General features: G+C 44.0%; 1 protein-coding gene across 1 annotated transcript in view; it reads left to right on the top strand.

Moving 5' to 3' along the window:
• LOC147712006 (calcium homeostasis modulator protein 1-like) overlaps nt 1–3,104 on the top strand; it is a 116,715-nt gene extending 113,611 nt beyond the window's left edge. Inside the window, exon 2 of the mRNA XM_086920275.1 lies at nt 1,370–3,104. Coding sequence (XP_086776401.1) covers nt 1,370–1,834 — 465 coding nt within the window. The 3' untranslated portion in view covers nt 1,835–3,104. The remainder of the gene's footprint in view (nt 1–1,369) is intronic.
• Nucleotides 3,105–20,439: the final 17,335 nt, after the last annotated feature.

The raw sequence follows: 20,439 nt of genomic DNA, 5'->3' as shown, positions 1-20,439 counted from the left end.
TGATGATATACAAAAGTATTTTTTGCTTTTTTGAAGTAAGAAGGTTGCCCGAAAAGGCGTGCACAAAGAAGTGATCAAAAGAGTGTATGGTGAGTAAGGAAAAGAAAAGAATTCAAAGTAATAGGATAAAGGTATTCACATTTTAATTCTATAATCACGGTCTCACAATTTTCCGTGTCGGAACCTGGTCCACAAAATAATGCTAAATACCAAATGATGTCAGTATAAACTAAACACAGACAGCCAAGTAAATTTTTTTGTGCACATTTTTTGGCAAGTGTGGATCCTAGGTTGGAAAAGTATTGTCGGCGTTTCGACTCGACTTATGGTCAGCCGGTAAGTTAGAACAGGACCGTGCGGTTCTTACTCAGGACAATTGGTAGGGCAACCAAGGGTTAAAGATGACCCTATAAAGAATAAAAGGGGGAATTACCCTGTTGTAGTGATATAAACTAAAACTAAATAAAAACTCCCCTGCGGGCAGTATGCTTACCCTAGGGAGCAGGGCCGAAACCAGTGTATCCTCGGATCAGCCAAGTAGGAATAACTCCTGCAATACATAATGATGCAAACTAAGGACTACTAATGCTTTTGACCCTAATGTGCCAATTAATCGCAATGGTCTGTCCATTAGATTACCTTATTTGAGTGGGGGATTCAATCATCCATCAACATGTCGTCCAAGCTTATGTTGTAGAAATAAATTCCAATTGGATGTACAGAGAAACCTCAATCCCTGTCCCCAATGATCGTGGAACTGTTTAAAAGACAGAGGGGGATTTTTTAATATAATTAGCCAAAAGCAATGTTTTGACATTTATTAATTGCAAAACATAAGTTAAGTTACCTTAAAATCAACACTTCAATCGAGAAAGGCTCCTGTCGCGCACCGATCAGGAAGCTGTGTGACAAAAGGGGGAAGAGTGGTAACTGGTTACAAAAGGGGTTTAATATCGTCAAAACGACTAACGTTTCACCCCCTAACGTCAACACACGCTGAGAGAAACGGGTTCCTTATCCTATTTGCGCGGTTCCTGTCTTCTATTGCTGATCTTTAGTGAGGATTCCCAAACGCTTATATGTCAGGCGGACCGCCATCGATGGGCTGTCAGTGATGGTCCGCCTCACATCGTAATGAGGGCCCTAATGTTGCAACGTAATGTAAACATCTTAAAGAAAAATATAACTGAAGATCCTTCATGCTTGCAGGTTAGATTGCATGCTTTCTAGTGCAAAACGCAATAAACATGTGAAATAGTGTGCAGCAGTGAGGAGAATGGAAACCAGTGAAGTGGCAATTTATGTTGTGTAGTCCAATAAGTGAAACAAAATTTGCTGACATTCTTCCCTTTATTCTTGTATCTTCCAGGCTCTTGGCTGGACATTTGTGCTGCTTATGACGATGATGGCCTTTCTTGCGAGGTCAATCCGTCCATGCTTCACGCAAGCCGCCTTCTTGAAGAGCAAGTACTGGTCCCATTACATCGACATCGAGCGCAAGCTCTTCGATGAAACCTGCACGGAGCACGCAAAGAGCTTTGCCAAAGTATGCATTCAGCAATTCTTCGAGACCATGAACAAGGACATGAAGCTGGTCCACCCACACCTCCAGGAAACGAAGACCTCTGAAAACGAGGAGGAAGACAAGCTCTTGGGCATCACGGACCAGGGGACCATGAACAAGCTCCTGCAGAGCTGGCATATCTGCAAGCCCCCGCTCGACCTCAACCAAGAGGTGCACCAAAATGGCAACGGGTGCATCAAGGAACACAACCAGCTCAACAACTTGACGCTGCCCAAGAAGGAGATAATAACGTACTACAGCAAAGTCTGAACTACTAGCCAGAGACACAACACAGTGCTAGGCTTGCATTTCAATTGTGCTTACGACTGACATGATGAAGATGTCAACACAACTGCACTGTGGCATCACCAGTGCCACATTCAGAAGACAGCGCTCAATGATGATCTCATGATGAGATGATTTCTTGGAAAAACTCAGTAGTAAAATTATAGGAGGCCTCCTGGAACTGATCTGTTTGTGCCTTTGGAGTGGGAGCTAGTGATATTTTCACGAGGAATGCTCTGATTTCACGTTGCGGAGGGTCAGGCACACGTGAGCTGGGATGCGGGCTGATGTGTGATATCGAAACAGACGGATTAGAATAGTGAATTCATGAAAATTCAATATATTTAAACTGTGATAAATGATTCAGCATCGTCAATGAAAAGTGGCCACTTTTAGGAGGGAGTCTATGAAATAAACTGAGAATGACTTTGCAGTATTACATAAAAATATATAAAACCTAAGAAAGTGGCAATATGTTGATAGGTGCTTCATCAATGTGCAGGGTGGAATAGTTGTGTGAGTACGTCTGTCCTTGCGTGGTTATGCTGGACTCTGTATTGCTTAGTACATGCCAGCTCTACTTTCTTTTGCACAATGAAGAATATTAAACATGTCAATTTAATTGGACAAATCCCTCTGCCAACACAGCTTTTTCATGGAGGCTCATTTGGAGCATGTCCTATTAGTTCCATGTGCCATTTAATGCTGCCAGCTGATGATGCTCTAACAATGCATAGTTTATGTGAAATAGCACAGAGCCTAGAACACAGGAATTCATTCAGTGGCTCACTTGGCAGCTGAGTACTTCAGACCCAGGGGGTGGTGGTGGGGCGAACATGCGGAGAAACAGTGATTGTTCAAAGAAGCAGAGTCTGGTGAAAGCAAAGTGTCTTGGGGACTTGTTGATTCCCACGCCTTCTCCTATTAGGTGATTTCATGATCTTTCAATAACTTTGTTTTATATATTGCCACTGTTAGGTTTAAGGTGATTTCAAATAACGTGGGTAGGTTATGTTCATACGCCGATAAAAAGATAATAGACAGGGAGCAGGTATTGATGCCTGCACAGAGCCATGACGCTTAACAAACACCTCACCTTCTCTCCTCTGCTGACACCACACCTTCTCTTCTCTACTGATACCACACCTTCTCATCTCTGCTGACACCACACCTTCTCTTCTCTACTGATACCACACCTTCTCATCTCTGTTGACACCACACCTTCTCTTCTCTGCTGACACCGCACCTTCTCTTCTCTACTGACATCGCACCTTCTCTTCTCTAATGACACCGCACCTTCTCTTCTCTGCTAACACCGCACCTTCTCTTCTCTACTGACACTGCACCTTCTCTTCTCTACTGACACCGCACCTTCTCTTCTCTACTGACACCGCACCTTCTCTTCTCTGCTGACACCGCACCTTCTCTTCTCTATTGATACCACACCTTCTCTCCTCTGCTGACACTGCACCTTCTCTTCTCTACTGACACCGCACCTTCTCTTCTCTACTGACACCGCACCTTCTCTTCTCTGCTGACACCACACCTTCTCTTCTCTGTTGACACCAGACCTTCTCCTCTCTACTGACACCGCACCTTCTCTTCTCTGCTGAAAAAAACACACATTTTCTTCTCAGCTGACACCACACCTTCTCTTTTCTGCTGACACTGCATCTTCTCTTCTCTGCTACAAACACCACCACTTATTTTCTCTGCTGACACTGCGCCTTCTCTTCTCTGCCGACACCACACCTTCTCTTCTCGGCCGACATCACACCTTATCTTCTCTACTGACACCACTCCTCATCTTCTCTGCTGACACCGCAGCTTTTCTTCTCTGCTGACACCACACCTTCTCTTCTCTACTGACACCACACCTTCACCTCTCTGCTGACACCACACCTTCTCTTCTCTGCTGACACTGCACTTTCTCTTCTCTGCTACAAGCACCACATCTTATCTTCTCTGCTGGCACCGCATCTTCTCTTCTCTGCTGGCACCACACCTTCACCTCTCTGCTGACACCACAACTTCTCTTCACTGCTGACACTGCACCTTCTCTTCTCTGCTACAAACACCACAACTTATCTTCTGTGCTGACACTGCACCTTCTCTTCTCTGCATACACACCTTCTCTTCTCTACAGACACCAAACCTTCTCTTCTCTGCTGACACTACACCTTCTCTTCTCTGCTAGAAACACCACCCCTGCTCTCCTCTGCTGACACTGCACCACCTTCTCTTCTCTGCTGACACCACACTTTCTCTTCTTTGCTGACACCGCACCTTCTCTTCTCTGCTAGAAACACCACCCCATCTCTCCTCTGCTGACACTGCACCTTCTCTTCTCTGCTGACACCACACTTTCTCTTCTCTGCTGACACTGCATCTTCTCTTCTCTGCTAGAAACACCACCCCATCTCTCCTCTGCTGACACTGCACCTTCTCTTCTGAGACCACACTTTCTCGTCTCTGCTGACACCTCACCGTCTCTTCTCTGCTAGAAACACCACACCTTCTTTTCTCTGCTGACACCACACCTTCTCTTCTCTGCTGACACCTCACCTTCTCTTCTTTGCTGACACCACATTCCTACAATAGCTTTTTTTAATGTGTTCCTGCTGTTACATATAAAGTGCTCTGGTACAAATTGCTTAGGCTGCGTTCACAATGTGCTTTCATAAATAATAAGCAAATATTAAATTTAAAATGTTTTTTTAAATAAATTGCATACCACTGTATTAATATAACAACAGTTGCTATGGATTATTAAGCTTGTTGTTATTTGACCACAAGTGTATTAACTTAACAGTAGACACTGTGTGATTTATTCTGACCCATGTGAAATTCTGCAAGGTTGCTTCTGGTGAGAATATGAGGTAGAGTATTCATTAGTACTTTATTAGTGACCCAACCCCAGTTCTCATATGCCAAAGGATATTTTGGCCCACAAACAGAGAAAATAGACTGGTATCTTACTGGCTGTGGGCTATCGCCCATTGTAGGTCAATATGGAGATTGCAGAAGAGCCGGCAGAGTCTCAGCGGAAATTTATAGGAGAACCTGACAGACCCTGGTTCTGAATATCAATTACAATTAAAAAAAATATTGGTCGGCCAAAATATCGAGGTGAAGCTATTGACTACTAAGATATCATAAACACAATTTTTATTAGAAATATAACAAGATTCCAAACTCTTGTCCTATAAAAACATCTACAATAAAAAAAATCCAGTACAAAAGTATAGCTTGAATATTTTGAGATCTAAAATTAACATTAGAATTTAACAAAAATATAAAAATATATATATACTGAAAAACAATATTGATAATATAATTTTAAAATAGGAAATGTATTAAGAACTACTTTTTGAATCATGAAAAGTTGCTTCTCTTTTTATAAATATATTCTATATAATTAACATTTATTTTGCAAGTATTCTTTCAAAAATATGCATTTAACATTGCAAATAATGATAAAATACTAAAATAATTTTACATTTAAATATTTCATTTACAAAATGAAGATCTATCCAAAAATATTTTTAGAAACATCTGTTTTTCTGGAAAAATCAAATTAAATATTTTCGCAAATGCATTTATTTTTGAAAATGTACAAATATAAAGTAATTTCTTATACATTTATGAAAATGTAATACTATTTTATTACATTTGAAGGTTTGGCAAATAAATATGTAGGGGCCTATTACGATCTTGGTCGGAAAGCCTGAGGTCAGAGGCTTTTTGACAAAGATCGTCGGTTTCACTTCTGACCGCCTACTTACAATCTAGGTCATGGGTACTCACAAACTTTCTCTCGGGGGCCAAATGTACAGCTTGGTTTGTGGCTGAGGGCCGCACCGGTGGGGGCGAGGTCAGAAGGGGAGGGGGCGGGGCTAAAGCAAAAAAAAAATTGATCATAAGAACACAGGTCCCTGCAGCAGACGCCTTCGTCCACGGAGCCATCAGACCCGGCATACACACATCTCTCTCCATCTCTCTCCCTCCCTCTCCCTCCCTCTCTCTCACTCTGTCTCCCTCCGTCTGTCTCCCTCTGTCTGTCTCCCTCTGTCTGTCTCCCTCCGTCAGTCTGCCTCCGTCTGTCTCCCTCTGTCTGTCTCCCTCTGTCTGTCTCCCTCTGTCTGTCTCCCTCCGTCTGTCTCCCTCCATCTGTCTCCCTCTGTCGCCCTCCCTCTGTCGCCCTCCCTCTGTCACCCTCTTCCCTCTGTCTGCCTTTTTCTCCCTCTCTCTATCTCTGTCTCCCACTCTCCGTCCCTCTGTCTCCCTCTGTCTCTGTCCCTCTGTCTCTGTCCCTCTGTCTCTTTCCCTCCTCTGTCGCGCTCCTCCCTCAGTCACCCTCTCTGTCTCCCTCTGTCTCAGTCCCCCTCTGTCTCCCTGCTTCTGTCTCCCTCCCTCTCTGTCTCCCTCCCGCTCTGCCTCCCTCCCTCTCTGTCTCCCTCCCTCTGTCTCCCTCTCTCTCTCTGTCTCCTTCTGTCTCCCTCTGTCTCCCTCCCTGTCTCTCTCCCTCCCTCTGTCTCCCTTCCTCCCTCCCTCCGTCTCCCTCCCTGTTTCCCTCCCTCTTTCTCCCTCTGTCTCCCCCTGACTACCTCTCTTGATATCACTATCTTTTTCACCCTCTGTCTCCCTCCCTCTGTCAACCTCTGTCTCCCACCCTTCCTCTGTCTCCCTCCCCTCCACTCTCTCCCTTCCTCCCTCCCTCTCTCTCCCTCCCTTCCTCTCCTTCTCCCTCGGTCTCCCTCTCCCTCCCTCACCCTCTGTCTCCCTCCCTCTCCCTCCCCCTGTCTCCCTCCCTCTGTCTCCCCCTGACTGCCTCTCTCTCCCTCTCTGTCTCCCTCCCTCTGTCAACCTCTGTCTCACTCTCCCTCCCTCCCCCTCCTTCCCTCCCTCTCCCTCTTTCTCCCTCTACCTCGGTCTCCCTCTCCCTCCCTCTGTCTCCTTTCCTCTGTCCCCCCCTGACTGCCTCTCTCTGTCTCCCTCCCTCTGTCGAACGAACGGTCTCCGTTGCCTACTTGGACTACACTCTTTAAATAGTGTATGCTAAACAAAATGTGTCATGACCATCAATATTTTCCTACCAAAATAAACTCTCCAGGCCCCCAAACTCTGTTTTCTCTTTTATCCTGCATGTATTGTTTATTATTCCCGTCTCATTTGCGTGCCGCCATATTTAATCTTCGTGTTAGAATGATGTGAATCAGACACTGTGATCAGAAAATGTTGTTGATGATCCTTTTGTGGCAGGCCCCTGCTGAAGAAATGAGCATCAACATCACTAAGGCCCCATCGTGTGTCCTGTGGAATTCTGGATTCTGTTTCCAGACGAATTGGCAATTGTTATTAATAGATGAATACTGCATTTGTGATAATCCCCTCTGAAAGCCTGTGAAGTTGCTGGGTGTGAATAGGCTGAAAAATGGAGGATTTCTGTGGAAATGTTGTATTGCCGGTTCCAGCAAGGTAATTCACTAGTATCCATAATATTGGTAATTTAATGTGTGATGCAAGAATACTGATGCGGAATTCCAGAGACACCAGTAATTGGGACCAAAGTATTTCTGATGAATACATTTTCGAGGATTTAATCCCATCTGATGATTTATTCAGAAGTTGCGAATGCCTTTCCACTGCACGGGAAAACGTGTTGCCAACTTTTTTTGGCTAACTTTTGATCCGTTTTAAGCCCCCTCCTTCCCTCTGTCTCCCTCTCCCTCCCTCTCCCTCCCTCTGTGGCACACACACGCACAGCCTCACCCCTATACTTCACAGGTCTTTAAAAGACCATTAACATGTTAATGAGGCTTTGTTCACCTCCTAGGCCCCTGCAGCTCCACTCTATCACTGGAATCGCCCGCCCCCCACAGAGCAGAGTCTCTGAGAGTCCGGGCTGCTGCAAACTGCGTGTATCCTGACACAATATAAATTATTTTTTAAACAAGGTCCCCGGGCCGCCAGGGAAGGCTTGCCGGGCCGCTGACGGCCCGCGGGCCGTACTATGAGTACCCATGATCTAGGTGGTCAGAATTGAAAACGGCCAGTCATTTCGGCTAGATTCCTGCAGGCTCAGGAGCTCGTTGGCCAGTAGGAAACCAGTTTTAATACCAATGGACGGAGTTTCCGCCTTTGGGATTAGGATGCTCGGTTTCCCACAGGATTTCCATGCCGGGTTTTCTGAAATGGAAAGCCTGTCGACCCTGTCTTCTCCTCCAGCAACCACATCTCCTTCAGCCACACCAACGAGCTCCACTGGACCGACCACAGCTGCGTACACTTCAACTTCAGGAAAACAACAACCCACCACCGCCCTCAACAAACCCCCTGAAGATGCTGGAGCAAGATCACCACCGACCAACTCAGCACCTCCTTGCGCCTAAACCCTCCCACCAACACCACGGACCCCAACAAAGGAGCCTGCAACCTCACACAGTGGATCACCGACTGTGCCAACACCCTTGCTCCACTGAAAAACCCTCCCAGCAAACTCAACAGCAAGAAAGCCGCGTGGTTCACCAACGATCTCAAAGACTCCAAGAAATCCTGCCATGACCTCGAGAAAGCCTGGCTCCACAACCAGTCAACGGACAACATGACAGCCCTCAAGAACACCACTCGCAAACACCACCAGCTGATCCGCACCACCAAAAGGTCATCCTTCAGAGAACGAATGGACAACAACACCCACAACAGCAAGGAACTCTTCAATGCCATGAAACAGCTCTCCAACCCCAACGCCAGCAACAACGACATCACGCCTTCTCAAGACCTCTGCAACTCTCTGGCCACTTTTTTTCACCGTAAGATCGTCGACATACACAACAGCTTCGGCGCTCGAACACGTACCCCACCACCGAACCTACACCCCCCACCACCACCATGTGCGCCTGGACTCAGGTCAGCACGGAAGATACCACCCACACGATGAACACCATCCACTCGGGCTCCCTAGCCGATCCCTGCCCACACTACATCTTCAACAAAGCCGACTCCATCATCGCACCCAAACTTCGGGACATCATCAACAACTCCTTCATATCCGCCACCTTCCCGGAGAGCTGGAGGCACGCAGAGATCAGCGCCCTCCTGAAGAAACCCACCGCAGACCCCTCAGACCTCAAGAACTTCCGCCCCATCTCGCTCCTCCCCTTCCCTGCAAAAGTCATCCAGAAAACCGTCAACAAACAGCTGACAGCCTTCCTGGAGACGAACGGCTCCCTCGACCCATCGCAGTCCGGATTCCGAGCGAACCACAGCACCGAGACTGCCCTCATCGAGGCCACCGACGACATCCGGACCCTGCTGGACAATGGAGAAACCGCCGCCCTCATCCGGCTCGACCTTTCGGCTGCGTTCGACACGGTCTGTCACCGCACCCTGACAACCCGCCTCCGCCACGCCGGGATCCAAGGAAAGGCCCTGGAATGGATCACCTCCTTCCTCTCCGACAGAACCCAAAGAGTCCGTCTCCCAACCTTCCTCGCAGAAGCCACCAAGATCATCTGTGGCATACCTCAAGGCTCCTCGCTCAGCCCCACCCTCTTCAACATATACATGACCCCATCGCAGCCATCGCACGCAAGCACAACCTCAACATCATCTCCTACGCCAACGATACCCAACTGATCCTCTCCCTCACCAACGACCCCACATCCGCCAGAGCCAGCTTCCAGGACGAAATGAAAGACATCGCAGACTAGATGAAGCTCAGCCGCCTGAAACTGAACTCAGACAAGACGGAAGTCCTCATCCTCGGCCCATCCATCTCCGCCTGGGACGACTCCTGGTGGCTCCCTGCTCTGGGCCCCCCAACCAAGCCCCTGGACCTTGCACGCAACCTGGGCTTCATCCTTGACTCCTCCCTCATGATGGCCAAGCAAGTTAACGCCGTTACCTCCTCCTGCTTTAACACTCTCCACATGCTCCGTAAGATCTTCCGCTGGATCCCCACTGGAACCAGGAAAACGGTCACCCAGGCCCTCGTCACCAGCCGTCTGGACTACAGGAACGCCCTCTACGCTGGGACCACCGCCAAACTACAGAAAAGACTCCAGCGCATCCAGAACGCCTCAGCACGACTCGTCTTGGACATCCCCCGACACCTTGTGCTCTCCTCTCCATGAGTATTTAGTTGTGGACAGAATGCCCTTGGCTGATTTAACTTCCAGTACAGTAAACAATCATTTTTCACTATGTACCATGCACTGCACTCACTGCAAACGCCTCTAGGATGAGAGTGTATATCATATTTTTATTTAATACTTGATGAAAATATCGCAGTGATTTCAATTGATACTTGGTACTTTTGATGGCTCCCTAATCGGTAGATACACGCCAGAGATATCTGTGTGTCACATGAGTTTTAAGCCTTGTTCAGTGTCATCTGCCGGGCGCATGCCTTAGGGAACAGTGTCTCCCGGTGTGAGCATGCGCGTGATCTAAGGGTGAGCTACCGAATTGAATATAAAAATATAAAATTATACAACATTTTTTTGGGAGGCATATAACGCTACATGTGCATCAGTGATTGAGCACAGCAATCTCTTTGACAAGCGACGCGATGTGTGTAAATCTAAATCCTTTTACCTTCGGTTTCCAACGGTTTGCGCATTCGCGAGGGAGTAGTGTCTCTCCTCGCGCTGGTTCCGACAGTTGTGTCATGTTGAACGCCCCGGACGCCTCGTTATCCTCCGTTTGATGGGTATTTAAGGGTGAAGGGCGGCCTTCCCACCACCTCCACTTCCGCTTGGCTCATGGACAGGGGCACCGACGGACAGGTGAGCGTCCTATTGGACTTTCCTCATTTTGGCCAATCCCCGCAGATGAGATAGGATCGGTGGGTTTCTGCTGATAACATAGGATTGGTAGTAACCTGGCTGGTATTTGTTTTTTCACAGGACTGGGTTGCTTAAAGGGGACTTCACTGCTCTAGATTCCTTTATATTGCAGGAGCCCTTAACTGTGGGTAGCCCTCTTGGTCACCCTTTGGCTATTATAAGCTTTTCTCACTATTGTCATTAGATCTGGTTTTAGAGTAAGTTTTTGTAGCAAGCTTCTATTGTAAGCTTCTAGGCTATAAAACTGAACGAGGAGTCATAACACTGTCTATAGGTAGGATGTTGTGTGTTGGCTTGGCAGTTGTGCACCTATCACACGTTCGTTGGGTTATGTGTGTAGAGCAATTGGCTTGGGCATTGTAGAGCAGTGTGCTTACTGTGTCCCCTTTTTTCTACACCACAGAGCGGGGCCTCATACTCCCGAGCGGTTGCCGGCTGAGGTGAGGTCTTCACCCACACAAGGCTGGGTGAGTATCACTGTGAGGAAATTCCTCTAGGTGATAAAGCTATTATGCTTTTTTTCAATATATGCAGAATGTCAATTATTCATGCAGGTGTGGTTTCTCTATACGGTCTCTCTGTATTCAGATGGTTGTGGCGGTGTAATCTAGTGTTGTTATACATCAAAACTTTTTTGTTTGTTGATAGGAAGAAGACATGCTTCTCTCCCGCCAGTGGACGTCTAAGCGTTAAAGTTCCTGGTAGATATGTATTTGTCTATTAGTATACTTTTGGTTATTTTCTATTCCACACATCACCTGTAGTTATAGTTGCAGTAGCCACTCTACATACAAGGTCCTGAAGAAAGCCGGGGAAATGCCCCGTTGGCTGAAACATGTCGACCGTCCTGCACCGCGCCACAAGGTAGCCTTCCTACCAGGCGTGTTTTTAACCCTTGACACACTAACCTCTGTATGTACGCTCTTTCAGAGGTTGTGTAGCCAATTTTATCCATCACAATCACTCGAGCACTGCACATTATCTAGTCCACTTAATGGTAAAACATCATGGCTAGATTCCTGACATCCATCTTCCACACCGGCACTATATGGCCGGACCTGGTATGGATTGATCAGACAATTCCCACGTGACGTTAACTCACCATAAGGGTGGGCTGATGGGAATTGTTCCAGCTTTGTTTTACCAATAGTTTTCGACAGCATTGGTCTACATTTGCATCCTACTGTTTCATAGTCACTGATATAGTCACACACCACCTCTTGACCTGTTCTGCTCTGTTGTGTGTTTTGCATCCCCCGACACAGCCACATCTCCGCCCACCTGAGGGACCTGCACTGGCTCCCCGTGAGCAAAAGGATCACGTTCAGACTCCTCACCCAGGCACACAAGGCTCTCCACAACTTGGGCCCCGAATACCTTAACAACTGCCTCACGTTCTACACGCCAAACCGCCAGCTCCGCTCCGCCAGCCTCGTCCTCGCCACCGTCCCACGGATCTGCAGAACCACCATCGGAGGTAGATCCTTCACCTACCTGGCGGCCAAGACCTGGAACACCCTCCCCACCCACCTACGACTCACCCAGGACCATCTCTCCTTCAGTAAGCAACTCAAGACCTGGCTTTTTGAGCAGTAGCAGCCCCCCCCCCCCCCCCAGCACCTTGAGACCCTAGCGGGTGAGTAGCGCGCTTTACAAATACTCTTGATTGATTGATTGATTGATTGTCGAAAAGCGAGTTAGGGTCCCTAGTTGGGCCCCCTTCTCTTTGGGCCTTTGGTTGGGGGCTGAGGGGGTACCTATGCTGCCCCCCCTGTTGCTACCTGCACTGAATGGCAGGCACCAGGAGGTGCCTGCCATGCAGTGCAGGGATGAAAACAAACTCCCATTTCCCTATAGGATCTTGTGCTATGGCCGGTTCACATAGGGAAATGGGAGTGTGCGACCACACCATGTGCTGTCGCATTGTAAACAGGAAGTCAGGACCACCGACCAGAGGTTTGCAGGTCCCGATTCCGCAATGATGTTGCTCGAAAGACAACATAATCAGGCCCATTAGTTGGGGGGGCCTAGATTTACTATTCAAACTCCGGTTCTACAGAAATTGGGGGCAGTGCATCTATTTTGGGGTGGGAGGCTTAAACCATTCTAACTCCAATTCAACTAACATTGGAAGAAATGCAAAATGCAGGAAGGTCAAATTTACTATTCTAACTCCAGTCAAACTAACATTGAGGAAAATGCATCTATTTGTGTGGTCAGATTTACTTTTCCACTCTAAACTAAACAACACTGGAAAAAGTGTTGGACGCTAAGGCGAGGGGGGCAGAACTGCTATTCCCCCTTCCAAACTAATCAACACTGTAGAAAGTGTTGTAATGTAGAGTTTGGAAGTCAAATTTATTAATCCATCTAAAATATAACCAACATTGAGGGTTGGGCTGGGGTGGGAATTTACTATTCTCACTACAAATTAAGAATTATTGAGGAAAGTTTTGGACTCTTGACTGGTAATATTTATTATTTCTACTCCAAATTAAGCAACATTAGGGAGAGTGCTGGAATCTGTGGGAAGAGAAGAGTCAGATTTACCACACTCAGCCCAAACTTAACAATATTGGGGAAAATGTTTGACTCCTGAGGATTAGATTGACTATTTCCACTCCAAACTAAGCAATATTGTAGAAACTGTTGGACTCAGTAGGGTTGCTTATTCCCACTCCAAACTAAGCAACATTCGGTAATGTATTGGATTCTGGGGGCGGTAAGGTAAGTGGAGCCATCCCAATAAAAAAAAACATTGTAGAAAATATGATGGAAACCATGTGGTTCCCTCAACTCTAACAGAAACAGAACTATCGCAAGTCTGATGGGGCAGGATGTTCACCAATTTTTGGTTGTGCTACTATCATTCCAAACTCTAAATTAGCCCTATTGCGTTTACATTCATGAGTATACCAATAATTCACATAAAAACATCTGACAAAATTGGCTTTTCATTTTGGGGAAATCTGCGTATATAATACCTGTCAGATGGCAGAGAGATCCTCATTTTTAAAATGTGGTAAAGTCCAAGCCTTGTGTTCAAATTTGGTGCGTAATTTTTGATGCATCGATGAACTGTTATAGCTTAAACAAAAGAAATGACAAGGCCATTTAGCTTTCTAAAAAAGAGGCTTTCTGAAGACAGGTCAGTGGGGTCTGGAACACGTAAAATCACTGCGGCAAGAAAAACATTTTACAAGATTATTGCATCCTATCATGGAAGCTGAAGCAAGGGTCCATATTTGGAAATCTTGTTTAATTCTGGAAAATAGTTGCCCATAGCTTGTACACTACAGATTCGCAACTGCCAGTTGGAACTCCACATATAGCAGAATGAATTGATAACTGTGTAGCTGTAAAACTTTGGGAATTTATTTATCAAACTGAAAACCTTATGGGTATTCCCTCATCAGCCTCTAAAAAAGTGTGTTGTTGTGCATACATCCTGATTTTTGAGGGCCATGAGAGATTTCAGTTGGTGCTTATTAACACTGCATTTCTTATACAGCTAGCAAATGGTTCCAAAGAATATAGACAAGAGAATAGGGACAGAGGTCAACACGGGAGGTCCATCCGTCAATCTCCTCAAAGCCAAGGTATTTCGCATTAAGGACCAATCCAGTGGAGGCATCCTGCTAGACGGATATCATAAACCTGGTATACTGAGGCAGTGCATTCGTGTCCTTCATCGAGAACTATTTAACATTTACCACGTCGGAAACCTTCTTGGAATCCAAGAACAAAATGGCCCCTTGTGTTGATGTACAGCTGAACTAGTCTATTGCCTTGAAAAAATAGTGTGTATTTGCTTCTAGTAAGAGACCAGAAACAAATAGGGTCTTGGGGTAATGTAGCCAATCTCATAGACAGAACCTTCATAAGTATGTTCAAAGTTTAGTCATTTGATTGTCTTATATGACCCACAAAGCTCTGGATTCTTCTCCAATTTCTAAAAAGTTAACAAATTCTCATGACTGAATTGCATGATTCAAAAATGTGTTAAACAAGAAAACACTCTGTGCTCAAAGCAGGTCCCCATCCACCCGAACGTATCCAGGAGGCTTAAGACGGATGGAACCCAGTGAGTCCATTACAGTAGCGGTCGGAGACTTTTGAAATTGGTGAGGCAGGTGTAGCACTAAAAGTGAAATAATCATGTAAAGACAGACAAGTATTGCAGAGGTGATCAGGTCACATTCTATTTATAGGTAGGTTTTACTCATATAGAATTACCTCTGCAATACAAGTTACATTTATCAGCATACTGGGACCATTGACACACCACACACAATAACAGAAACCAGACATTATAGTTTTCATGTGCACATCGTTAAAGGTTCTAGCACTGACACACACTGGAAGACGCACACAGACATGGATGCTGTCACACACTTATTTTCACAATCAGCAGCACATAAAGGTCACGGGTGCATAAACAGACAATCAGAAAAACAGGATTGCCTGTATTAAAAAAAGTAACATTCTTATCTGGATCTAGCTTGATTGTCCGACACTCAGCCTCGCGCTGCCAAGCAAAGATGGGCTTCATTAAGTGTATGAAGAGGAAAAGGGAAGGTCTGTGGCTGGAAATTAGACAAATGTAAAAAAAAATCCCTAAATATGAAGTGCTGCTAGTGCTAAATTGAACAATGATGTCCTTCTAACAGGCAATCAGGGTATTTATGTATTTATGCCATATGATTGACGTAATTCACCCAGGGTAATTGATACCAATGTCAGTGTCTTCCGGAAAACAGGTAACGCTTACGTTTGTTTTCCAAAAGAGAGTGCAGTGCATTAAACTAAAACACAAACATTAAAAAAAATACTTTTTAAACAGTGTTGTCATGTGCATGCTGCAATAAAAGTACGTCCCATGTTTCCAAGCTTCCTCAAATCTCAAGATTTAAATTTAGGAACTGGAGTCTGCTGAATGTTGATGCTATCTGGGATATAAACAAGCCCTAGAAAATGTTAGCTACAACACACGGAACCACTTACACAAGTTCAGGTTCAAGTTCAAGTTTATTTGGTTTAGTTCTCTACTGAAAACATCAGATTTTCTGATAAAACAGTTAAAATATATAGTATACAATGAATTTTTCAATATAATTTTAAAAATGATTTATAAAATGTAAACAGATTGTGACAAACAAATTCGTTTGGTGGAAATTTACATAACATACTCAATCTTTCCACTGATGAACTATTGTATCTAAATTGAATCAATCTTAAATAGCGCTTTCTGGCCTCAACTACTATCGGATTTGGACATATAGATAGAACATGCTTTAGATCTTGGATTCCTCCTTTACATTAATCACATTCACTGGTAGCATTTTCTTTATAGTTCCATTTAGATGTCAACGATTTAAGAGGGAGTATCCCTAGAAGTAAAAGTATAATTTATATATTTATTTATTTATTTATTCCTTACTTCCTGCTCGAAAGTCTCACATTTTATTAATGCTCTTAGGGTACCTGGATCAGAGTGTAAGATATTATAAGCCCATTTTAAGATGTTAGTGATGGCTTGGGCATTGAAACTAACTAAGGAAAGTTCTAGACGTAGTGCGTAATGATAGACTTTAATCATTTTGCAAATAATTTTCCCTTCCTTAATTTGCACTTGATGCCAGTGTTGTATTGGGATATATTCCAAAGCATATGATAAAATTGGCAGGGATCTTAGAACTATAGACCTGTAATAGTGGGAAAAAAATGCCTTTCTCCTGAAGAGGAATATAAGCGTTGGAGTGCCCCAACGTGGACGTCTGCTTTTCAGCTAATGTGCTGCAGATGGGGAAAGTTTTATAATGCTTGAGTAAATATTCGGTCCAGATATGTGTACTCTTTTACCACTTCCAGCGATTCACCCCCCAATGTCCAGTTGAACATTGTGTAGTGCTTTCTCCCTCGAAACGGTGAAACTTTTCTTTTCAAAACATTTTTATTGAGCAGAAAGAGGTTAAAATACAATTCATGAATGAAGAATTTGAGCAATGGAAATGAAAACAAGGTTAAAAAAAAGCTTCTTTGTCAAATAGAGTCACGCAAGAGTAAAACATGATTGAAGAACAAGATAAAAGGGGGAGAGATTTAAAATACATAAAACTCGAAAGCAGTCATTATTGTAATCCTTATTACACAAAATATTAATTAATTTTCAATTACAAGCAATGTGCATCATCCGCAAACTTTGATCATAAAGTGCAAGTGCAATACAGTACAATCCAACGTAATACAGGCAATGTGCAACATCCGCAAGCTTTGAACGTAAAGTGCAAGTGCAAAACAGTGCAATCCAACCTGAAATAAAGTGCTTGAGCTATGAAATTTGCTTGTTAAATTAAGTTTAGCAACATTTCATGACTGCTTTTAAAATCATATAGATTTGGTTTTAGTATTCAGTCTAATTTTTAACTTAACCCCTCTTTTATTGCCTCCAGATTCTCAACATACTTCCATTTTCTTTCAAAACATCTGACTGCTCCCACTCTACAGGCATATGCTTTTTCGAAATTCCGGGACCTCCTCATTTTGTTAAACCCTTTTAGATGGGATGGAGGTTCCTTCGATTTCCAATTTTGGAGTATTAGGGAACGAGCAACTGTACAAGAATTAAACACAAAAATTTCATCATTATCATTGAGAGTACCTCTATCTTTGGATATACCAAAGAGGGCCAATTCAGCTGAAGGTATTAGTGTTTTCCCTATAGCCTCCTCAATGTCTATGAGTATGGCCTCCCAAAAAGATTTCAGTAGAGGACAAGAAAAAAAGGTATGAAGCCAACCCCTCTGACCAGCGGCTTGGCATCTAAAACATTTATTCTCGACCTCTGGGAACCTTTTCTCGAGTGCTTCCGGCGTCCAGTACGCTAGCCAACGGGACAAGAAGGCCATCCTCTTAAAGTTAGCGGCACGTAGTGATTTATAGCCTAACAAACGTATAGTTTCCCATTCCTTGTGTGTTAAATTACATTGAGTTTGACTAAGTAATTTCTCAAGATGGCTATCTACCGTGTCTAATTGACCGGCACAATGGAGCCTTTTGTACCAATTTCCTATGCCCGTGATTTTGGCCTCATAAAGGAGTGTTACCGGCTCACCTATTGTGAGGGGATGTCCACCAATTGTTTTTCTGAGGAAGTGAACGATTTGTAGATATTCAAAAAACGTTGGTTGTATGGGTGTGGTTATTCTAGCTAGTACTTCTTGCCATAAGATAATTCTATTCTGGACAAAGAAGTGTCTTAACTCCCAAAATCCCAAATTCTCCCAATTTAGTATTCGGCTATTACTAATTTGGAGGCCCAAACAGAAACACTCTCGTAAGCTTAAAAACTGGGAAGCTGAGGAGCTCAGATTTTTCTTGAAAAAGGACTGTAATCTAGATAGATGTTCTTTTATGGTCTTATATCTCGTCCTTTTAGGGAGTTTTGTGGTCTTTAAAAATACCTGGGTTTGAGAATTGGACTCTTGAAGCATTTTTACTAAGAAGAAGCTATCTCGTTTGTTTTTTGGACCTATCAGACCTGCCACCAAATCCAAAAAGGCTGCCTCATAATATGTTTTTATGTGTGGAAGAACAAGTCCCCCCTGGTCAACTGGGAGTTGGATCACAGATAGCTTTACCCTAGGGGTTTTCCCCCCCAAACAAAGCTTCTGATCATAGATTCAATATCTTTGAAAAAAATAGATTTCAATTGAATAGGGACATTGCTAAACAAGAATATTAGTAAAGGTAGAATCGACATCTTGATCATAGATATCCTACCAATCAAGGAGAGAAGGATTAAAAGCCGTTGGGAGAGAAGATTCTTAATTTTATTCTTCATTCTCACATAGTTAAGGAGATAGAGCGGATGGTAATCACAGGTCACGTATATGCCTAAATATCTAATAGGGTCTCGACTTACGGCCTGGACATGCAAGCATGATGGAAGATGGATAAGACTGGTGTTTAATGCGAGGACCTCTGTTTTTTTTGTATTAATTTTGTAACCTCCTATTTGTTCATATGCTTTAAATTCTTTTAATATGTTTCAATATTCTCCTTGTTTGGTTTTGCATAAAGGATAATATCATCCGCAAATTGCTTAAGCTTCGCCATCCCAGAGATAGGGGGGAGGATGTCGGGGTTGTTTCTAATTTTAATAACCAAGGGTTCAATAAAAAAAGTAAAAAGGAGAGGAGACAAAGGACAGCCCTGCCTGGTCCAGCGGTTAACTTGGAGTGAGCCAGCTTTTTCTGAATTTATTGTAATCTGTGCTGAGGCACCTTGATAGGATGTTCTGGAGCATCTTAATCACTTGTTCTGGGAACCCGAATTTGGTAAGAGAATGGAACAGGGTTGTCCAGTTAACTAGGTCGAATGCTTTTTCAACGCCGACCATTAGGATACAGGCGGGGGTTGAATTAACATTAAAATAGTCGTGCCTGAACTAAGAATTCAGTGTTAGAAGCCATAACACGGCCTGCTATGAATCCTGACTGATCGTTATGTATGACTTCTTGCGTCGCATACATAAAACAATGGGCCCAGATTTTCATTAAGATTTTATAGTCAGAATTCAGAAGGCTTATTGGCCTATAAGAATTGATATCTTCTGGACTTTTATCTTTTTTTACAAAAGATATTATTATTGCTTCTTTAAAGGACGCGGGTACCATTCCTCCTAGTTTGATGTAATTAAATAAATTCATTAGAGGAGTTACTAGTTCTTTTATGAAGATTTTATGGAATTCAATTGGGAACCCGTCTTGCCCACAGGCTTTCGCCCCTGGTGTTGCCTTTATAGCATCAACTATTTCCCCTGTATTAATTTCTAACCCTAGTTGTAAAGCCTGATTGGGCGTGATCTTTGGGATATCTAAGTTTATAAAGTAATCCTGAATCAGACCCTCCTCAACTTGATATTCAGTGGAGTAAATGCGATTAAAATGCTCCAGAAAAGCCCTTTGAATCGAACTATTGTCTACTATCTCTTGATCATTTAACGGATTTCTGATTTTAACTATCGCAGCAGATTCTTGTTTTTTCCTCACAGAGTTCGCCAAGAGCTTTCCTGCCAATTGGCTATCCTCATATATCCTTTGTTGGAAGGTTCTAGAACTGTTGATCTCTTCCAATATAAAGAAATCCCTTAATTCTGCCTTTGCTTGCTCCAGGTGATTTGGGCAAAGAAAGAGCTGTAAAGCATATTCTGTATCTACAGACTTTTGGAGCGTAGATATCTTTTGTCTCCTCTTTTTGGCCTGGGCGGATGTAAAAGATAATATCTGGCCACGTGCTGCCGCCTTGAATCCCTCCCAGACCGGGAATGGTTCTGCTGAATCATTGTTAATTTTAAAGTATTCTGAGATACATTCTCCGAAACCAGCCACCCAGTCGTGATTCTGGAGCAGGGTGCGATCCAGCTGCCACCTGGACTGGTCCCTGCCCCCACCACCTAAATTAACTTCCAACTCTATTTTCCCATGGTCGGAAAAGGGATTACAACCAATAGATGAATTTAAAATCTGAATCGATCTTAATATCAAAAAGTAATCGATTCTTGATGCCGTCTGGAAGCGGTGTGAATAGCAGGTGAAGGATGCCCCTTCTGGGTTTAGGGCACGCCATGGATCTATAAGCTGATATTCTGTAATAAAGGCGCCCACAACTTTTTTAGTATTAGGCTTTAGTTGTTTCTTATTTTTGTTAGATGTGTCTTTTTTTAAGTCTTGTATGTAA

The sequence above is a fragment of the Lissotriton vulgaris genome, chromosome 5, assembly GCF_964263255.1.
Source record: "Lissotriton vulgaris chromosome 5, aLisVul1.2, whole genome shotgun sequence".
Classification (NCBI taxonomy): domain Eukaryota; kingdom Metazoa; phylum Chordata; class Amphibia; order Caudata; family Salamandridae; genus Lissotriton; species Lissotriton vulgaris.
This window is presented reverse-complemented; position numbering and strand designations above follow the sequence as displayed.